General features: G+C 39.0%; 3 protein-coding genes across 7 annotated transcripts in view; 2 read left to right on the top strand and 1 right to left on the bottom strand.

The window, feature by feature from the left end:
- The first annotated feature begins 1,411 nt into the window (after window positions 1-1,411).
- Window positions 1,412-3,468, top strand: terb2 (telomere repeat binding bouquet formation protein 2). Its single transcript, XM_037248046.1, has 5 exons — window positions 1,412-1,586; window positions 1,797-1,878; window positions 1,948-2,087; window positions 3,126-3,181; window positions 3,267-3,468. The coding sequence occupies exons 1-5, from the start codon at window positions 1,523-1,525 to the stop codon at window positions 3,336-3,338; spliced, it is 414 nt and encodes a 137-aa protein (XP_037103941.1). The 5' UTR covers window positions 1,412-1,522; the 3' UTR covers window positions 3,339-3,468.
- A 1,553-nt stretch (window positions 3,469-5,021) lies between these two features.
- Window positions 5,022-8,945, top strand: sord (sorbitol dehydrogenase). Of its 2 annotated transcripts, none has more exons than XM_037247239.1 (9): window positions 5,022-5,086; window positions 5,935-5,968; window positions 6,229-6,393; window positions 6,640-6,799; window positions 6,895-7,013; window positions 7,514-7,579; window positions 7,656-7,834; window positions 8,114-8,235; window positions 8,343-8,945. In XM_037247239.1, the coding sequence occupies exons 3-9, from the start codon at window positions 6,243-6,245 to the stop codon at window positions 8,506-8,508; spliced, it is 963 nt and encodes a 320-aa protein (XP_037103134.1). In that variant the 5' UTR covers window positions 5,022-5,086; window positions 5,935-5,968; window positions 6,229-6,242; the 3' UTR covers window positions 8,509-8,945. The 2 variants fall into 2 exon arrangements, with proteins under 2 accessions (XP_037103134.1, XP_037103133.1); XM_037247238.1 differs by lacking the exon at window positions 5,022-5,086 and adding an exon at window positions 5,243-5,425.
- A 324-nt stretch (window positions 8,946-9,269) lies between these two features.
- Window positions 9,270-19,322, bottom strand: part of apba2b (amyloid beta (A4) precursor protein-binding, family A, member 2b) — a 28,804-nt gene continuing 18,751 nt past the window's right edge. For 2 of the 4 annotated variants that reach the window (XM_037247233.1, XM_037247234.1), the window contains exons 7-14: window positions 16,361-16,396; window positions 15,447-15,533; window positions 14,311-14,496; window positions 13,440-13,619; window positions 12,111-12,323; window positions 11,903-12,022; window positions 11,174-11,314; window positions 9,270-11,091 (exon numbers count right to left, since the gene is read on the bottom strand). In XM_037247233.1, the coding sequence (XP_037103128.1) occupies window positions 11,020-11,091; window positions 11,174-11,314; window positions 11,903-12,022; window positions 12,111-12,323; window positions 13,440-13,619; window positions 14,311-14,496; window positions 15,447-15,533; window positions 16,361-16,396 (1,035 nt within the window). In that variant the 3' untranslated portion in view covers window positions 9,270-11,019. The remainder of the gene's footprint in view (window positions 11,092-11,173; window positions 11,315-11,902; window positions 12,023-12,110; window positions 12,324-13,439; window positions 13,620-14,310; window positions 14,497-15,446; window positions 15,534-16,360; window positions 16,397-19,322) is intronic. The other 2 variants (XM_037247237.1, XM_037247235.1) reach the window with 2 other exon arrangements.

Here is a 19,322-nt window from a genome sequence, read left to right as displayed (position 1 = left end):
TGCCAAGAGAGACGCAGCAGTTAAGTCATCATGGGACAGTGACCATAGGATGGCTGGGCCAGCTCAACCACTATTGCCCATTCTCCCCTCATTCCAGTGGGAAGCAAGCTTAGTGGACAAACTCGACAGCAAACAATGGAGACAATGACAGGTTTGATTTTACCATTTGACCTATATGAATTACTATACAGTGCATCATCGTGTCATAGGGAAGAGGAAGATGTGCAAAATGAATGAAGAGAGAGTGAATAAATGATAATGATGGAATTAGAGCTGGAGTTAATTATTATTTTAGTGATTAAGTCAGACGAAATTCAATACCAACAGTCTAAAAATCTAAAAATATCCACATATGAGAACAATCAAACAACTGACAATGAAAATCAGCTGAAATGGAGCTCGATCAAAGCATCCTCTGTAGTATCCATTCTTCTTATCCACTGCTGTTCAAAATATTCCATTTACCTACAGATGCATTCTTATTCTGATGTTTGATAATAGGGAGTTTGGCCTTCTACGTTTAATAAGCATAACCAGTTCTTCTTTCATGAAGAGGCCATTCTGAACACATTATGGAGGAGGTTGAGAGGGGGGGGTGGACTGGGCGTGGTTTCACTGTTGTCATGGTAACAGAGTCAGCGCTGCTTTGAATCTCTTGGACCAGTCAGTGTACACAACCTGTGCACTCAATTGCAAGGGTGCAGTCACCCTTGATACTCTGAGAAAAAAGCCTATGACATGGTGACACTGAGAGCATCTCAAGACCATCACTTGGATTGGAAGCATCCTGCCAACACTCCTGCACTGCAATAACCACTTTAATAGGCTGTCACTGTTATAAAACACAAGGCTAAATGATATTACTGGAATGGATATTGGGAGAGTGTGCTTTGGTGTGATTGCAACAAGCACCTAACCTGCATACGACCCCATCACTGATGTTCTGAGCGGAGCGAGATTGTCTGTGCCACACAGCCACCCTGATGTTGTTGTGAATAACTGTGATTTGAAAACATAAAAGCTTGCGTTAAATGTACTTAAATGTTATCGCTCATGGCAGCTGTAACCTCTAGCAGAATATGCACCGTCATCAAATATTAGCTGAACATTTCACTGGTTTGATATCAGGGCAAATGAGGCTTGATGAAGAACAGTAGTCCCATAAGTGATGCTCAGTCGTTGCCTGATTTTACCTCAGTACTTGAAAGAATCGTCCTGAGCCGTAAACAAGAACGGCGATTTAAATGGGCTTAATATGTGCCCTATAAAATGCTCCCATCTAGCGGTACAATTTAGTAGGGCAGACATTGAAATTCAGACCTCTGAAAAACTATAGTGTAGTGTGTTTGTGTCTTGCTATATAATCATTAAAATTTACAAAATACTAGAAATACTGAACTTGATAAAAAAAAAAAAAGTACTTAGGAGTCTCTTGACGGCTGAGGTGAGGCAGAACAGAAACGTTTGTGGCGTTAACTTGGCTTTACAGACACCTAATTTAACTCCATTTGTCGATTTAGTTATGTTTGCGAACAAGAAGGCCTGGTTTTCGAGCAGTGTTTCACAGTCACTTCGGGATTTTTGGCGTAAGTACAATTTAATGAGTGGACATAACTGTTAGTTTGATTTTTAGCTAACTAGCTTAAGATGTTGGTGATTATACTTAAAACACCCGTCTATAAAATAACATTACATTACGTTTGTGCATGATTAAACGTGAATAAAAGATAAAACATTTAACAAATCTACTCTAAGTGGTGTTGATAGATGTAAGGTGTTATTTTGCTCCCCTGTAGTCACGGAGGATGGGATAGTAACAGGTTGGAAAACAGCAGATTATATTTTTAGTGATGATGCTGAACACCCCGACACACTCAGGTTAGTGTCATAATTGTTTCAACATTCCACCAGTCGGTTGTATACTAAAAGTGCAGTTGTTGTTTTCAGGATTTTTCAAAGCATGGAGTACATCTGGGACAAGGTGACGGTTTTTCACAGCTTGTTCCTGAATTCATGTAGAAAGCGACAGAGTACCAAGTCAATGAGCATCGGTCACTATGTGCTGCCTCCGGTCCCAGTGCAGAATGGTGAGGATGGTTTTGACCTAATTCGGTGTTTATTTATTCCTTTTGAGGTCAATAATGAAGAAATAATAAACAACAAAACCTCATCAAAACTACTGCAAGCAGCAACCACGGTCACAACCACAATATTCACCTGCTTGGTAAATTAACTGCACCTATATTGTGCTTTTATCTACTCCACACGGTGCCCAAAGCACTTTACAAGGCCTCACATTCACCCATTCACACACCAATGGCAACCTGCAAGGTGCTTCCAGGTCCACACTGGGGTTCAGTGTCTGGCTCAAGGACACTTGGACCTGGTCACCAGGGTTGAGGATCAACCTTAGAGTTGAGTGACAAATACTCTACCACTGAGTCACGTCGCCCCTTCCTTAATAACGATAATCATACGTTATTTTCAAATTTATTTTATCTAGGATAGCCCCTTGAGATGGACCATCTCGTCTTCCAGGGGTCCAACAAAATGACAGACAACACATAATTCATACTAATTCAAAAAACATTAAAAACAATAATAAATAAATTAATCAAACAAATACTTAAGTTGAATTTGTTTTTGCCTAAATTATCCCCTTAAGATGCTGGCTGCCTGTTATCACCCCCTCCTTTGTCGACAGATGCATTTCTACCACTACATGAAATTATTAATAAATATTAAATATTCCGCTTTAGGTTTGTTTCATTTTTTTGGTATGTTTTCTAAAAATGATTGATGACCATTATTTTAGAAAGGCATTATTGATATAAATGGATAGCCCACTGATTATTCAATTATGAACATTCAGAAATAACTGAGTGCTGGCCAACCTAATCTTGTGTGGCAGTGATTCTCAACTGGAACTTGGCTTTGACTTTTGGTCACTAAATTGAAAGTCTGACCCACTTTAAATCTGCACTCATAGTGAATTGACTGAATTTCTACTTGTTATCCAACTCCACCATAATATGTCTTGTGAGAGTAATTGGTGTGTAAAGAAACCAAGCAGTTACATATATAATTAATACATAATATTGATTGTGTGTTCTTTGTGTCTTAAGCCATGAGAAATGTGGTTGGAAGACTTATTTGGGACCATGACCAACCATCTACACAGGTATGATTATTGACACATGATGATAGCTAATTTGTTGGAAATTGCCTTCATTTGACTCCTTTCTGCCTCTTTGTGTTTCCCGAAGAGTTTTGCTGACCAGGTCGCCGATAATGACAAGGAAGCAGAGTACATCAATGACGGGTTTGTTAAGAATTGACCGCAAAAGAATATAATAAGAATACAATGCAGTAATCTCCCTATTCTAACAGGAGTGACGCATTTAGTGCAAGCACATCAGAGAATGAATTATGCACATGTTGCGACCCGAAAGATGATCCAATAAATTAGTGACACTGGTACCTTCCTGCGTAGCGTCCTGTTCTTTGCGCTATGCTTACTGTCTGCTGTATGCGCACTGGCTCAGTTTTGCTCCTCTTATTTATTGGGTTTATTGGGTTGTTGATTTATTCATCTTTTTATTTTGTGTCGTCTACTTGTATGTCTCGTCACCGTGGGATAGAGGAAACGGAATTTCGGTTTCTTTGTGTGTCTTGACATATGAAGGATTGACAATAAAGCTGACTTTGACTTGACTTTGACATGTGAAACAATTACAAATTTGATTTGGACTGATGGCAAATCAGTATTGAACTGATGGATCGTATTCACCTAGGGGGAAGTTAGCATGCAGCCCATTGAGCTGGTGAGACTGTTACCATCTGAGCCATCATAAACATTTGTATGTAATTCACTGGAATTAAATGCTGTTTGGTTAATTTAAAGCGTCAGATGTGATTCATGTTTTAAATTATATATATTTTTCATTTTGTTTTTATTTTTTATCCCCTTGATGTAAGTTTATGGATTCTACCTTGATATGTGTTTTTACTAAATGTGAAGAAGAATTGAGAGGCATACCAAAGGGAAACACTGTGCCCAGTGTCACTCAAAGTAAATCAATAATCAAAGTAAAATTGTTCAAATATTTGAACCTGCAAACCTGGAAAGCACGAATTTCTGCTTCTACCTGTACTTCCGGGATTTCAGTGCAATCATCCCACAGAGTGTGGTGCAAAAGATGAACCTTGGGATTCCTGACTAACAAACCACAGACTGTCAAGATCCACTAGGGCTGTGTGCTGATACACACATCTGATGGACTGGTGCATACACGTCAATCTTTACACAAATGTGAAGAAGACCAAGGAGATGGTGGTGAACTTCAAAGAGAACAGACACTCCTTGACCTCCCTGCACATTGAAGAAGTAGCAATGGAAGTAGATCTCAGCAACAAGTATCTTGAGGTGCACCTTTTTGGGAACTTTAACTGGAGCAGAAACACTTCCTGTCTGCATCACATCTCTACTTCTTCTGGAAGCTGGGTCGTGCCAGACTGGACAGTCTTCTGCAAATGTGTGGTGGAGAACATCCTCAGCACCAGCTGCAGAAAGGAAGGTCCTCCAAAGGACATGAAAGCCTACTCTGAGGATTGTTGAGAACAGACTCCAAGCAATCTGCAGCATGAACACTTTGCATCAAGTTCAAAACATATCCCTTTTCACAAGTCTTGGAACTTAGTGGGCTACTGCGACCTCTGCTATCACATTTCAAGCAATGTCATGTGGAAATGTGTGTTTAACCTGATGAGAGGGGAAAAACTCCACAGATGTGAAGATTTCGACAGTTGAACATTTAATAAATATTCGGTTACAGGATACATGTTAGAGCTACCATGTATTCTAGCATTAATTCAATGCATTATTTTAGATTTTATAATGTGTGTTCAATGATTTGAAAAAAAAATTCAGCTTTCTATACGCCGATCTCCTTTCTAGAAAATCTCTGACAAGACTGACCGTGTTAAACTGCGACTGCGCATTAGTCGACGACCACATTTTAAAGGGGTCAAGACTGCACGTACAGTCTATCATCGAGGAAATCCTAGTGACAAGTGCGCGATTGTGGTTATTTGTTTTAACATTTTAAAATGAATGGCAATAGTAAGTTGAAGGAAAATGTTTCAGTGAGTGTGAAGGCAGACATCATTGTAAGAATGTATACGTCCACACCTCCACAGTGGACTGCGCCGCTCATCTTTAACTAATCGCGTATTTGTTGTGGTACCAACCCCCAGAAAGAAGGCGGTGATATACTTTGACACGCTGCATGATTGTAAACTTTGCATTTGACTCTGTTGAGCTTCGGTTTGCTTCTTTCCCCTCCACACGCGTGACACCCCCGATTCTGTTATGGAACAGCAAAACCTGTCCGTGGTGCTGCACTCCCAGGGAGACCTCAGACTGGTACAGTCTCGCAATAGAAAGTCATTGTTTTCAATTGGCTCAATTGACAGATGTTATGCCAATTTACTTACACCCGGAGGAAATCGGTATCCTCCGTTTGTTTTCATTTAAATACATGAAGAATACACACTTTTATGGTTTGAATTTGCAGTCTTATAAACGTTTTTTTTTTTTTTAAAGAGTGGAAGTAATCGTCAATGTAGAACTCAGCGCATTTGCTATAATTTAAAACGTACTGCAAGCGATTGATTCCGCCGAAATACGTGGAAACCTATGCGTATTTTCACTAGCTGTATCCACAAATTTTACAATTAACTTTTTAAACATTAACAGAAAGGAAATGGACTATGATGTTTCCATCGGGATCAAAGTAGCAAGGTACGGATGGGTGGTATCCTGTCAGGGAACACTTAGGCTTCTGGTATTCCAACAACTGGGTCGAGAGGAGCAAAAATGAAAAATCGTTTTGCAAATAGATCATAACACCTGTTTGTTTGTGTGTTCCTCAGGAAAAGCGCCCTGTGCCGGAGCCAGGTCCCAATGGTATGAAAGCCCACTGCAAGTCTCTTTTAAAATGTTGTACATAGTTAACCAATCAGACAGCACACCAACTAATTAAGCATTTCCATGGTTTGATATCAAGCAAAAAGTAAAAAAATACACCAGGTTGAATAATTAGATGTTAAAACCACGTAAAAATGTGCAAAACCTTAAGTAAAAGAAGATTCAAAATAAATCACTCAGTTCTCTATTCAGCATGTCCCCCTCCATACAAAGTAGCTGTGCCGTATTTTTGCCGACAGAGGTTTTGCTCCAGATGCACTCGGTTGGCATCTGCGGTTCCGACGTCCACTACTGGCAGCACGGCCGCATCGGGGACTTTGTGTTGACAAAGCCAATGGTGTTGGGGCATGAAGCGGCTGGACGGGTGGTCAAAGTTGGCTCGGCGGTCAAACACCTTCAAATTGGTGAGTGTGCTCACAGATGGGAAAGAGCAAAAATGTCCAAAATGTGTAAAAGATGTGTTAGTGTGAGGTCAGTGACAGAACTAGGCGCCAAATTTGCTTTAAGGCAGGTGTGGACAAAATAATGTGCTGTAAAGTGGCATTATTTACTCATATTTTAAACATAATTTCGAGCAAAATGTATTATGTTGGAACCCTGAGTAGCATGCATCATCATAATGCTCCTGTTTATTCTGTTTTAACTATTAGGCGACCGAGTCGCCGTTGAGCCAGGGGTTCCCCGAGAGATGGATGAGTTTTTCAAAAATGGGCGCTACAATTTATCTCCATCTATCTTCTTCTGTGCCACGCCGCCTGATGATGGCAACTTGTGCAGATACTACACACACAGTGCAAACTTCTGCTTCAAGTAACACATTATTAGACTTACACCCAAAATTACCTAACAGTGTCCTGTTGTCTGACTGCAACAATCTTCATTTTGAAATGTGTTTCTCTCTCCAGGTTGCCCGATAATGTGACATTTGAGGAGGGTGCACTGATCGAACCTTTGTCGGTGGGAATCCACGCCTGTCGCAGGGCCGGTGTGGCCCTCGGCAGCACTGTGCTAATATGTGGTGCAGGTATTTTATATTAAGAGAGAAACTAATACTGTGATTGTGTGACTGAATTGTGCCGGTGCAAGTAAGGAATGTGTTTTGTCAGTCAATGAGTCTCAACAAGAAAAAACTGCTAAACATTAACATTTATAGCAGCAGACTAATATTTAACACGCGTAAACGATCTATCAGACAACTGAAACGCCAACGATGCACTTCAAATCTTTTTCTTTGGCAGACCTCAAAACAAGGTTAATCAAGTCATTCTTTGTCGTAATCTACAGTATATTTCTTATGAATAATTTAATATTAAGAAACAATATTTATCAGAGATGTATTTTTCTAGAATGATTATTTATAGTCACAGTGGAGAGTTTGGAGGGTGCAAATTTTTTCTTGTTCCTTGGAGGCTCATACCAGAAATAATCGAGACGCACTGAGTTCAGGTGAAAAATATTAATTATTCATTATGGTGGAGTTTATTGAAAATTGCCGCTACTTTTGTGTTCATTTTTGTCTCACAGGGCCGATTGGGTTGGTCTGTCTGCTTGTGGCCAAGGCAATGGGAGCTTCGCAAGTTGTCATCACAGGTAACGTGACTTCCTTCAAAAGCTATCCTTTCGAAAACACTACCTGGTTTTCTCTAATCACTATTATTACATTCAGACCTGTTCCCTGAGCGTTTGGCCATGGCCAAGAACTTGGGTGCAGACTTCCAGCTGACTGTGAAGCGAGAGGACGGACCTCAGCAGTTAGCCAAAAAGGTGGAGGACCTACTGGGAGCTCAGCCTCACATCACGATTGAATGCAGTGGTGTTGAGAGCAGCATCCAAACCGCCATCTATGTACGTACCCATGCCCGCGCCATATCAGAGGAAGAATCTGCGCTGTAATTTTTAAGAGAGGTCCACAATGACATTAATAGTCCAGCTGCCCAAACGTGGGCGTAGGAATTCGCTGTGAGAGCGGCTATCATGTTCCACTGTTATGTAACAGCGGTGTGGAAATGCATGACACAAGATTTCGCTCTCCACAGATTCAATTTCTTCTGTAGTGTTTTTAAAGATATTTACATAATTCTACAACATTTGATCAAGTAAGACACTGCTGCTGTGCTCTTCCAGGCGACCCGCTCCGGAGGCGTGGTGGTGTTGGTGGGTCTCGGATCAGAAACGGTCACCATTCCTCTACTCAACGCAGCCATCAGAGAAGTTGACATCAGAGGCGTCTTCCGCTACTGTAACACGTATGTAAAATACTCTCCTCTAAACTAATGTTGGATTCTCTTGTACTTTATTCCCATTAAGAATCACACGATCAACTAAAAGAATGTCTGTGTGAACTGTTTTGCAGTTGGCCCATGGCTATCGCCATGTTGGCATCAGGAAAAGTGAATGTGAAGCCTCTGGTGACTCACCGCTTCCCCCTGGAGCAGGCGGTTCAGGCATTTGAGACCACGCGTCAGGGTCTTGGGATAAAGGTCATGTTAAAGTGTGACCAGAATGACCAAAATCCCTAAACTGCAGTGAAACTGACTGACTACGTTTATATGCAGTCAATGAAAACCCAAGTAAGGCCGCTGGGTTACTTCTTTTCTAATTTAGATATTTGGACATAGGAATATCAAAAACGTTTTTTTCCGAATATTTCAGAAACCGGGATTTTGACTGAGTTTGACATGACGGCATGTAAACGTAGTGACTGATTATCAAACACATCAGAATATGAAAGTTAAAGCATCATATTATGATAAGACCAATATTAGAAATGATGCAAATTGATTTTACTCCTGATTTTAAACTGTTTACACTTTTAAAACTACTGTATGTACTGTAAATGTATTGTTTGTTACATGCTCGTATGGTACGACTTCACATGCGTTTCTTAAATACAGCCACAGGGGGGAACTAGAGCATCAACTTTGAAACTTGTGGGTGACGTTCATCCTAAAAAAAAAAAAAACCAGACATCATGATTTTACCATTATGGTACATAATAGAGCGATTGACAATGGAAAAGGTGGTGGAGCACTGCTTAAACAATGTGGTCGAGAACACGATTGCAGTCATTGAATTAAATTCATGAAATACAGTACCTGAGTTTATTATACTGTTTGTTGAAAAAAGAAAATCAAAAGCTGAGATTTGAACCCAGAACCATTTGATATCGAGGCAGATGTGCCAAACAACTCCCACTCAATTTCAATTCAATGTGGGAGAAAGTCAGAGAAAGTGCAAACAAACTCCACTCACAATATATGACCCAGTCCCACGCAAGCAGCCAAGTTTAGCTGATTTTATTATCCTGCCACAATGACATGATACTACATACATTACGAGGCATGCACAGCAATAATGTTCATGTGGTTGAACGGAATACAGTGCAATGTTAAAAGCGTTACTCTGTTGTAAGGCTTTTACTGTCACAGTGTCATTCAGTTTGGTCTTTCACTCCCAGGATCCAAAGCCAACGTTCAAGTGGGGGATGATGTTTGCAGTGATTAAACCGTGGCGTTTCACTGTTTTCTCTTTAGATGATAAGCACAATACTAGACACGTTTCTTTTTATGTACAGACATTCTAATACTTGGTATGGCAATGGGGCAGCTCACACAACACATTACATTCACAATCCACTCATCGTTTACATGAGTTTCAGTCAGGAACACCAAAGATCAACACACTCGACAGGATGCAGACAGAAGAAACCATTTTTTCCATACCAGTAACTAATATCAAAAGCATAATTGATGGATCTTGCTGGTTTTGTTATTGTTATTTAAATGTATGTGTTTCTACATGAGCTATAGAAAAGTCTTCAGCTTTGAGTGTGAACTGTATTGCCATACTGTTCAACCAAATACACTATATGGAATTTCACCCTGGGTAGTTTCATTCACATGTATATTATATTAACATAACATATTTAAATGAAAATTATTTCCAACACAAACATCTCTGCTTAAACTGACCTGACAATCATCTGGTGTTCTTGCCATACTTGTCTTGTGTCTCCCAAAACTATTTACATTAAAACTCCTCACACATTTGCTGTCACACTTTTAACAGAGCATTAATCTGGGCAATAAATAACAAGCTGGAAATGAAATCTATACAAGATGTATACATGTTTTTCTGATTTTTATCAATGGTCTATGCAAATGGAACGCAGCTTCATTTTCAACTCATCAACTGTTGGAGTATTAGTGTTTGCTGAAATCAAAAGATTTTTCAACCTAAAACATCTTAACAGGTCAAGGTACATTTAATCACAAGACCACTTATTTGATGGCAGCTTGGCAATTCTTCAATTTATTGGGCTCCTCCAAACTAACGTGAGTTTTTGGAAAGCTTCTGCTTGAATTTCTTTCCAGATGTCAGAAGAGCCTCTCCGATGAGATCTGCTGTTTGGATGTGCCTTTCAACCATGTAGATCTTTTCCTACTTCATTGTGCCCTCAGATCTTTTCCTTAAAAGGGAAGTAAACAAAAAAGCCTCACTAGTGTAACGACAGTATTATGATTAATATTCCGTTCGTGAAAAACTCATTAGGTGACATAATCCACTGTTTTTGTTATCCATCTCAGGAGGTGGCCATTTTGCCACTGCTGACCATTGAAAATGACATCACAGTTCCTCAGAGCTCTGGTAACGACTCTAACAGTAGATTCCTTTTTTTTTTTTTTTTTTTATGAGTACCTTTTGCATAGACTGTTTATAAAAAATCAATGAAAAACATTTACATAATCATTAGGAACAGTTGAACATATTGCATCCTGTGTAAGAATATAAAACCAACGTGAGGCCTTCACTCAGTACCAATAAGTATTTTCATCTCATTGAAGGGAAACAAGATTACAGACAAGACCAATAAATGGAGAAAAAAAAAAACATTCACACAATCTCTTCAGATGGGAATCGAAAAAACAAAATGGCTGTTGCAAGTGTCATACAATGAAGACAAGATGGGAAAAAATAATCAATATTTGATTTTGTCCATGATTTTATAGACAAGCAGTCTGTTCATCACTTTATAAGTACATCGGCGTCTCCTGGCCTGTGAGGAGTCGGAACATGGCTGCAGGCATAGTCTTCATGTGAATCTAAAAGTCAACCAACAAAGAAAAAAATCAGGTGTGTACTGTGTGTGTTTGTGTGTGTGTGAGTGTGTGTGCGCACTGTCACCTCTCCAACAGAGTTTGAGAGTGCCTGGACAATCTTCTCATGCGCTGTGGCCACAACACTCTGCCCATTGATCTCAATGATCCTGTGGCCCACCCGGACCCCTCCTCGCTCTGCGATGCCTCCCCGCATTAGACTGCAAATCTAAAGACAGAGCGACGCACAGAAAAAAGATCCTCATATTATACTCTGTCTACCCAAAAATGTTCTTTGTAATATGTTCTGCACAGCCCAACAAGTCAAAACACAGTTTTCTGATTCATGTTTCATTTGTGGAATATGAATTAAATCCACAATCCACTCGTTTTTATCCATCTTAATCACCGTTACTATGCGCATCATGGCTCAGCTTCAGAAAACCGGTGAGTCGTGATTGGTTGTAACCTGACATCTAGCGACTACGATGTCATTTTCAGTCGACAGCAAGTGGGAAAATGGTAGGATGGATAAAATAGGGTGAATATTGCTCCTTAACATATTCCACAAGCGCAATATTAACGAGAATGCCGTTTTTAGACTAGTGGGGGGAAAGACAACATATTGTAAAGAAAAGATTTGGCCATCTGGGAATTTGTTTACAGGCTAGTAAAGGCTTAGTTTACATTGAATTGATCTTTCCAAAGATTATGGGATTTCTTGAAAAGACATTTATATGCAGGCATAATATTGGCTGACAAAGTTGAGACGGGTAAAAGAAAGCTAAAACAAACTTGAGCTGTCGCTGCCACCTACAATTCCATTCTGCACACTGAATCCCAGCTGGTACTTGAGGTCAGGTCTCTTGATGAGGACAGTGGTAACAGGAGGGCAGCTGACTATGTTCATTTTCACCTGAACCTGATTCTTTAAGCCCTTTAGCACACACAAATAAACAAAGACATACATTGAAATGTTTGGAAAAACAGACTCTCGGTTCCATTTGAGTATCTTATCCTTGTACCTTGATGATTCCCTGACAGGTAGCGAGTGGCAGCCCAACCAGGCTGGTGTTGTTGATGGACATGATCTGGTCTCCGATGCTGAGCTTGCCCGAGCGTGCCGCAGGACCGCCGTTCATCATGTTGGCTAAAATGACAGTAGGCAGGATGGAGCCCCAGCCGGACTCCACAATCACCACACCGAGGATCTCACCTTTGCTCTTCTCCAGCTGCAGCTGTGTTTGTGGGAGCAGAGGAGAGGTCAAAGTCCTGCTCAGACAGCAGTCCGTATACTTATTACAGATCGACCAATATGTGTTGGCTGATAACCAATTTGACCAATTTTGTTGAATTCAAGGGGCACGTCTTAGCTTTCTGCTGATAGCAATGCCACCTGGCTGTTCAAAAAATGTTTTTACAATATATTCTATGTGCATCCACTACTTTAAACTAAGTACCGTATTTTCCACACTATAAGGCGCACCTTCAATGAATGGCCCATTTTAAAACTTTGTCCGTATAGTATAAGGCGCTCCGGATTATAAAGCGCATAGAATAAATAACTCAACGTTGCTCAAACGTTAATGCAATCACAATATAGTAACACTCGAAATAGTGAAAACAATAACAATATATCAATAACTCAACGTTGCTCAAACGTTAATATCACACAACACACAAAATAAACTTACTTTAATAAATTAGTCCTCATCCACGAATCCATATTGGTCCATATATAAGGCGCACCGGATTATAAGGCGCACTGTCGGCTTTTGAGAAAATTGGAAGTTTTTAGGTGCGCCTTATAGTACGGAAAATGCGGTACTGTATTTTAAAAAAACACTTCTTTTTCAAGTACAAAGAGAAAGTGCATGGAGCTCTCCGGCTCAGTATGAAGATTGCCAAAAACCCAAATTATGCGGCCATTCAAGTTCAATGGTCACAACGGTCTTACATCAGAAGTTGCATTTAAATCACGCAAATTGTCCAGGAGGCTTGATTACTTGCCCATAATGCTGGTGGCTTCAAACCAAAAGTCACATACACCGATATACAAGTGTTTGCAAAGTCTCTCTGCTCATATAGAGCAGAAAATGTATCACAGCTCGTAATCCTCCAAAAGCCTCTAGTAATATTTATGGCAACATCAAGTGCCATGGAGCAAATGAAAAAAGGCACAAATTGACACGTTTTGAGCGGATTTCACTGGATTATCTGCATTTAATGAACCAACACGTGCAACATTACGGTGAGTCTCTGATTGTGTCTGTTTCACAAACACTTAAATGATAGTCAGGATAAGAATTAGAGTAGCATTTTCTTTTTTTTTTTTAGAAATTAACCTTACTCACCTCTTTGCAGTTTTCAGAATTGGAAAAGTGAATGAGATCATCATTGTACATCTCCTGTGTGTTGATGATGTCACTGTACTCCTTTTGACTAAGGTCCTCTGGGTTGATTCCATTTGCTCTCAAGAATTCCTGATAAGCAACACTGAAAGCCTGGCCGATGGACTGGGCGATGAGCTGAGCCTGTGTACAAAAACACAATAAAATATCGTAAATAAGGTCACCAGTCAGCCATTCAGGTTTCACGTTTAAAGATGTTAGTCATTGTGGTGACATCCCAGGCAGAAAGAAGTTTGCTTTTAATTTCGTTGCATTTTTCAATGCATATCTCCATCTAATTTGGTGTAACTGATTATAGCAATTATTACATAAAAAGCAAAAGTTCTCATTTCTGTAATTGGAATATTAATGTTTTGCTAAGTAGAATTGTATTAAAAAAAACATTTTGTATCAGTTTTATAGGCTTTTCAAAAACTATGAGTCAATTTAGCAAGGTGATCAAATAAATAAATAATATATAAATAAAATATGAGATCATAGCTGAAAATAACTCAAGGGAGGAGTCTTGTTCGCATTTTCTAAGGCCATAGTCATTTTAGCTAGCCAGAGCCAATTCCTCTATATGAATAAATAAAAAATATATAAATTTGATATTAGTTTATGTATAATAAATATTATTTCATGTGTGTATTTGAACAGTTGTAATAGATATTCCTATTTTGCAAATTCCCAAATTGGTAAAACACATTATTGACCCTCATACAGATCTCTAATGTACGTAGGTGGGTATGTGGCATTACCATGGAAATTACAAATGCTACTCTTCAGACATAACAAGCAAGGAAAAAATAACATCATCATTAAAGAAACTTACATCCTCAGACTCAAAGACGTGGCATATCATTTTGTACTGCTTTTTTGTCTCAGGTGCCCCGGGTGTGGTTTCGATGCAATCTTGAGAAGCTGTACGCGACATTCGACGTCTCGCCATTAGTACCACAATGTTTCCAATATCAGCGATGTAGGAAATGGTGCGCAATGCGTTGTCCATCATTGTTTCCTACAGACACATTAACACAACAATAATGAAAGATTTCACACCATAGTGCGACTGTATTTAAACTTAATGCACACTAATTTGTTAAGAAAATAATTTCTATAATATGCAGTAAACATTGATCAGAGTCTGTGTTGATCCAAAAAGCTACATATGCAACTCATCCCACCCTCTCAATTTAGTACATAATGCTTTGATAAATAATAATGCTTTCATAAAGGCTACCATGATGAAGATAAGTCAATATTTTTAAACCCCCACTTACTACTTGTATCATTCCATTTTGCATTTGCAGTTTAGCTCATCACTTGATTAGTCGTAGTGTGTAGTGGTTGAATAGATAGTCTAATTAGAATTGTTTTTACATTCCATTTTGGAATTGTTCTCATTATGGTTAAGTGTCAGAAAGCCCATTTAAGCCGCTTTGAGACACATTTAAAACTGTTTTATTTTATGACGCTAGGATAATACACATTGGGATGACTGGGTAGACACTACATTGCAGCACACGAAGCTTACACACACACGCGCGAACCCTGATACACGGGGATGATGGTTGACAGGGGACTAATGAATCATCCACCTTCATTTTGTACTTTTAACAAGTCATACTGAAATGCCCTTTTTAACACTAAAAAGGATATAAAAAAAAAAGTTGCTCAAGGTAAATGAGCCAACATAAGGAAAAAAAATTAAGTGCATAAAGGAATAAATGTTCATGTGCTAAACTAGAGCCGCAAGCAAATCGCTGGCATAGTACGTGTTGAGTCATCCTCTATGCACAGATGTGTGTCAAGCATTTTGGGTATTATGAAATCTGCTCTAATCCTCTATCACGTCATAAAATCTGCAGTGGGATTTCAAGAGAAGCTACAATGCAACCTCCACTTGTTTGTGAGTACACAGTGTTCCTTCTCGAGGTGGAAAAAAAGGACTTGGCGAAACATACTCACTTGTGAGTCTGCATTGAGGACCTTGATCCTTTGAGTGGAGATGAATAAATCAACTTCAGTGAGGGTTTGAGCGTCTCCATCTTGGCTCTGGAAAAATAAAATATGTAAACACTTAGCTGTGCGTCAGTTAATCACAACTGTAAATAAACAAATGAATAAATAAATACAATAAATAAGGAAGCAAGCTGTCCTAGCAAGAAAATATCAAGTAGACTACACAAAATTCAATTTGACCAATACAGTATTATTTTATTTATGCAGAGGTTTCACAGAACAAAAAACAATTCACGTTAAAGAGACATTTGAAAGCCTGTAAATGAAATGGTAGTTGAGCTCCGCAACTCGCCCACCTTGCACAGCGTCAGTTACGATGGCCTCCAACATCCTCTTAACCTTCGCTCTCAAGACTAACAATATGCATGATGGATGAAATTCTAAAACACCTAAAGCATCTAATAAGGTCACATTGCTCCAAGTGGAGTTGATTTTTTTTAAATGATTATTTCTAAATGGTTTCCTCTATAATTATGTTATATTTGGAAATGATTTGCCATTTAACTGTTGTTGTTTTTCTAGTCGCTGATGTGTGGTTTTCTACTGGCTCAAATAAAACTTCTATAAATCAAATTTTAAAATCACACCAATATGTAAATGTAAGATGTAATATTAGGTGATACGTACATTTATTTACACCTCTTTGGAATTCAAACATCAGCCAAAGAAACATGATTGGTTATTTAAAAGCATGCATACTGTGCAGTTTCAAATGAGAAAAAGAAGGAAAAATATTTGATTAAATAAGAAATAAATTACCATAGAAAACATACTGATTAGAGACTGATGCCCCCCAAGCAAAAAAGAAGAGAAGAAAAGAATAGGTGAGATGCTTTCTTTTTGCTGCATTTATTACACACCGCTTTTTTCTTGATTTTGGCAGCCTTCTGTACCCTCTGGCAGGCGGGTGGCCAGGCAGGAGTTTGGATGACACAAGATCAGCGGATAAGGGAGCACAAAAACAGGAGGAAAGGAAATAAAGGAGGTAAATAAAGGGTAAGACAACAGAGCCCCAAACCAAAAAACAGCTGTGCTATTGCCTTTCTCAAGTTATGTGAGTGCATGTGAATGCATGCGTGTGTCCTGGACTGTGTGTGTGTGTGTGCGTGTGTGTGTGTGTCTGTCTGTCTGTCTGACTGCCTGCATGCCTGGAAATCGGGTAAGCACAGTCCTTTTATTATCAGAGATATCAGCGATAACCATGCCATACCATAATGAGCATTTAATAACGCATACAAACAAAAATAAATTGTATGTCTGAATGCAGTTATAAATAAAAATAATAATAGAGTCTCTGTTAAAGGTTGTATTGTTAAATTAATGGTTGCCAGTACCACCTTCCAATATGAATTAATAAAACAATAAAACAGAGAGAGGAACACATAAAGTCAGGTAGGAGAAGTTCAATGAGATGCTTTAAAGCTTGTTCAAAAAATTAACTGCAAGGTTAGAATTGAACTGGACCATCCAAAAAGCCTTTCTTTTTTTTTCTTTTTTATTGTGTGTGCGTGGTGGGGGGTGGGGGTGAAGTTTTCTCCTCCACAATTTGCTCTTTCCACAGCTTCTGTGCTTTGGGAAAGCTAAGCAGGAAGGAGACAGACAGCAGGAAAGAGTAAGTGAGGATAAAGCCGCAGAAATATTCGCTCAGTACCAAGAAGAAAAGAGCTGCATAAATAACCTTCAAAGGCTTTGCTACAATTTACTCTTGATTTATTTCTTTAAGCTTAGTGTGGCACATGTACATAAAGTTGAGTGATTTTTATGGATCAGCATAATAAAAAGTATGCTTGTTGAAAATACAAACGGCAGTCCCAATGAAATTGGGTTAAAACGGAAATTAGAATGATTTGCGAATCCTCTTCAATCCGTGTTCAACCGAATACACTACAAAGACTTTCAAAAGTGATTCATTTTAAATTCATTTTGAATTTGCTTTAGAGAAGTTGGAACAGGGGCATATTTACCACTGTGTTGCATCACCTTTCCCTTTGACAATACCGTATTTTCCGCACTATAAGGCGCACCGGATTATAAGGCGCACCTTCAATGAATGGCCCATTTTAAAACTTTGTCCATATATAAGGCGCACCGGATTATAAAGCGCATAGAATAAATAACTCACTGTTGCTCAAACGTTAATGCAATCACAATATAGTAACACTCGAAATAGTGAAAACAATAACAATATATCAATAACTCAACGTTGCTCAAACGTTAATATCACACAACACACAAAATAAACACGTAAAGCTTACTTTAATAAAGTCCTCATCCACAAATCCATATTGGTCCATTTATAAGGCGCACCGGATTATAAGGCGCACTGTCGGCTTTTGAGAAAATTTGAGGTTTTTAGGTGCGCCTTATAGTGCGGAAAATACGGTACTCAATACGCATTTGGGAATTCATTCCATTGACCGGGTGTGTCCTTGAAGATACGCCCGGCAAAATAACGATCTGGTGGCAATAAGTTGGTCTGAAGTCACGCCTACCTGGACCATGTATAAATCCTGATGCAACTGGTCTAATGCAATTTTGGTGAATTTGATCCGCTCAGAGGAATTATGACATGATTATGACAATCATTGTAGAAAATCAGTTAATTGAATGCACTATTACTATGAATGAATAATTATCATTATTATAGTTTTTAAAACATCCCACAGCTTTGGTGGCGAGATGGCACAAACGATCAGCGGTGGTGGGGATAGATAAATAGATAGAAGGTCTGTGGACAGTTTGTCTGTTGCCACACTGGCTAAAAGCGGTCACTATGCAACAGTCATGCACGAATTGCCATGTCCTTTTCTGCGATGTCTCCATTGACTGGCAGTGAGTGGTTTGGCTCTATTCAGGCTCACAATGGTCTTTTTTTTTTTTTAAATATGCTTGTGAATACTCGGATGAACCGACCTCCGCGCAGATTGACACCGCTCATTGGGAGCGACATGCACTCGTCATGAAAATAGAGCGTAAAGTGTGCCATGCAGTATAGCTTTCAACTAGAGACTATCTTGTTGACTTGGATATTGCTTCATCCTCAACTCTTAAAATTTGCGATGAAAGCTGAGGCAAGACTATTTAAAGATTTGAAAAAGAACATAATAATCTTGTTATGGACAGTAAGGTGTACAGGAAGCCACTGCAGGTAGAATTGCAGGTACGTATATACTAGGAGGTGAGCAGCAGCATTTTGGAACAATTGAAGAGGCTCGAAGGAGGGCAGGCTGATTCCAAAATAAAGTGCATCATAGTAATTCAGTATTTATACAAGTGAGAGCACATTTACTATGTAACAAAGGCATGGGTTAGTTTCTAAGTGCTGTTGAGAAAGGAGAAGAAACAATGAAAAAAAAGCTACATTTAAAACAGAACCGACTTGCCAGTCCAATTTAAAATCACTGTCCAATTTAATGCCCCACTTCGAGACTGTTGGCTCTAGATTAGGCCCAAATCAACAGAGTGGAATGTACAACGGCCACTGGGACCAAACACTATCAATATAATTGTTGCTGTTTAGTTGTTTTCTTTTCATTTACATTCAAGAGATTCAGCGCCATGTGGGCCTTGATTTCCTCCAGACAATACAAAATGGGTTATTTTGTCACCTTCACAATAGTGTAAGTAAATACTAGGCTTTCTTATTAAGATGGAACCCAGAGACAGCATATACAATACAAATGAATAGTGAGCTTGTTCTTTTACATTATAATATAAGATAATATTTTAGATTTAGTCTGATGGTTTCGATGGTTTCATTTGAAAATAAAATGTACTTGGTATAAGATGGTAACATCAGGATTCAAAATGAGTTTGCGGCAG

Source organism: Syngnathus acus, chromosome 3 (genome assembly GCF_901709675.1).
Source record: "Syngnathus acus chromosome 3, fSynAcu1.2, whole genome shotgun sequence".
Taxonomy (NCBI): Eukaryota; Metazoa; Chordata; class Actinopteri; order Syngnathiformes; family Syngnathidae; genus Syngnathus; species Syngnathus acus.
Note: the sequence above shows the minus strand (reverse complement) of the source record. Positions and strands in the feature narration are given on the sequence as shown.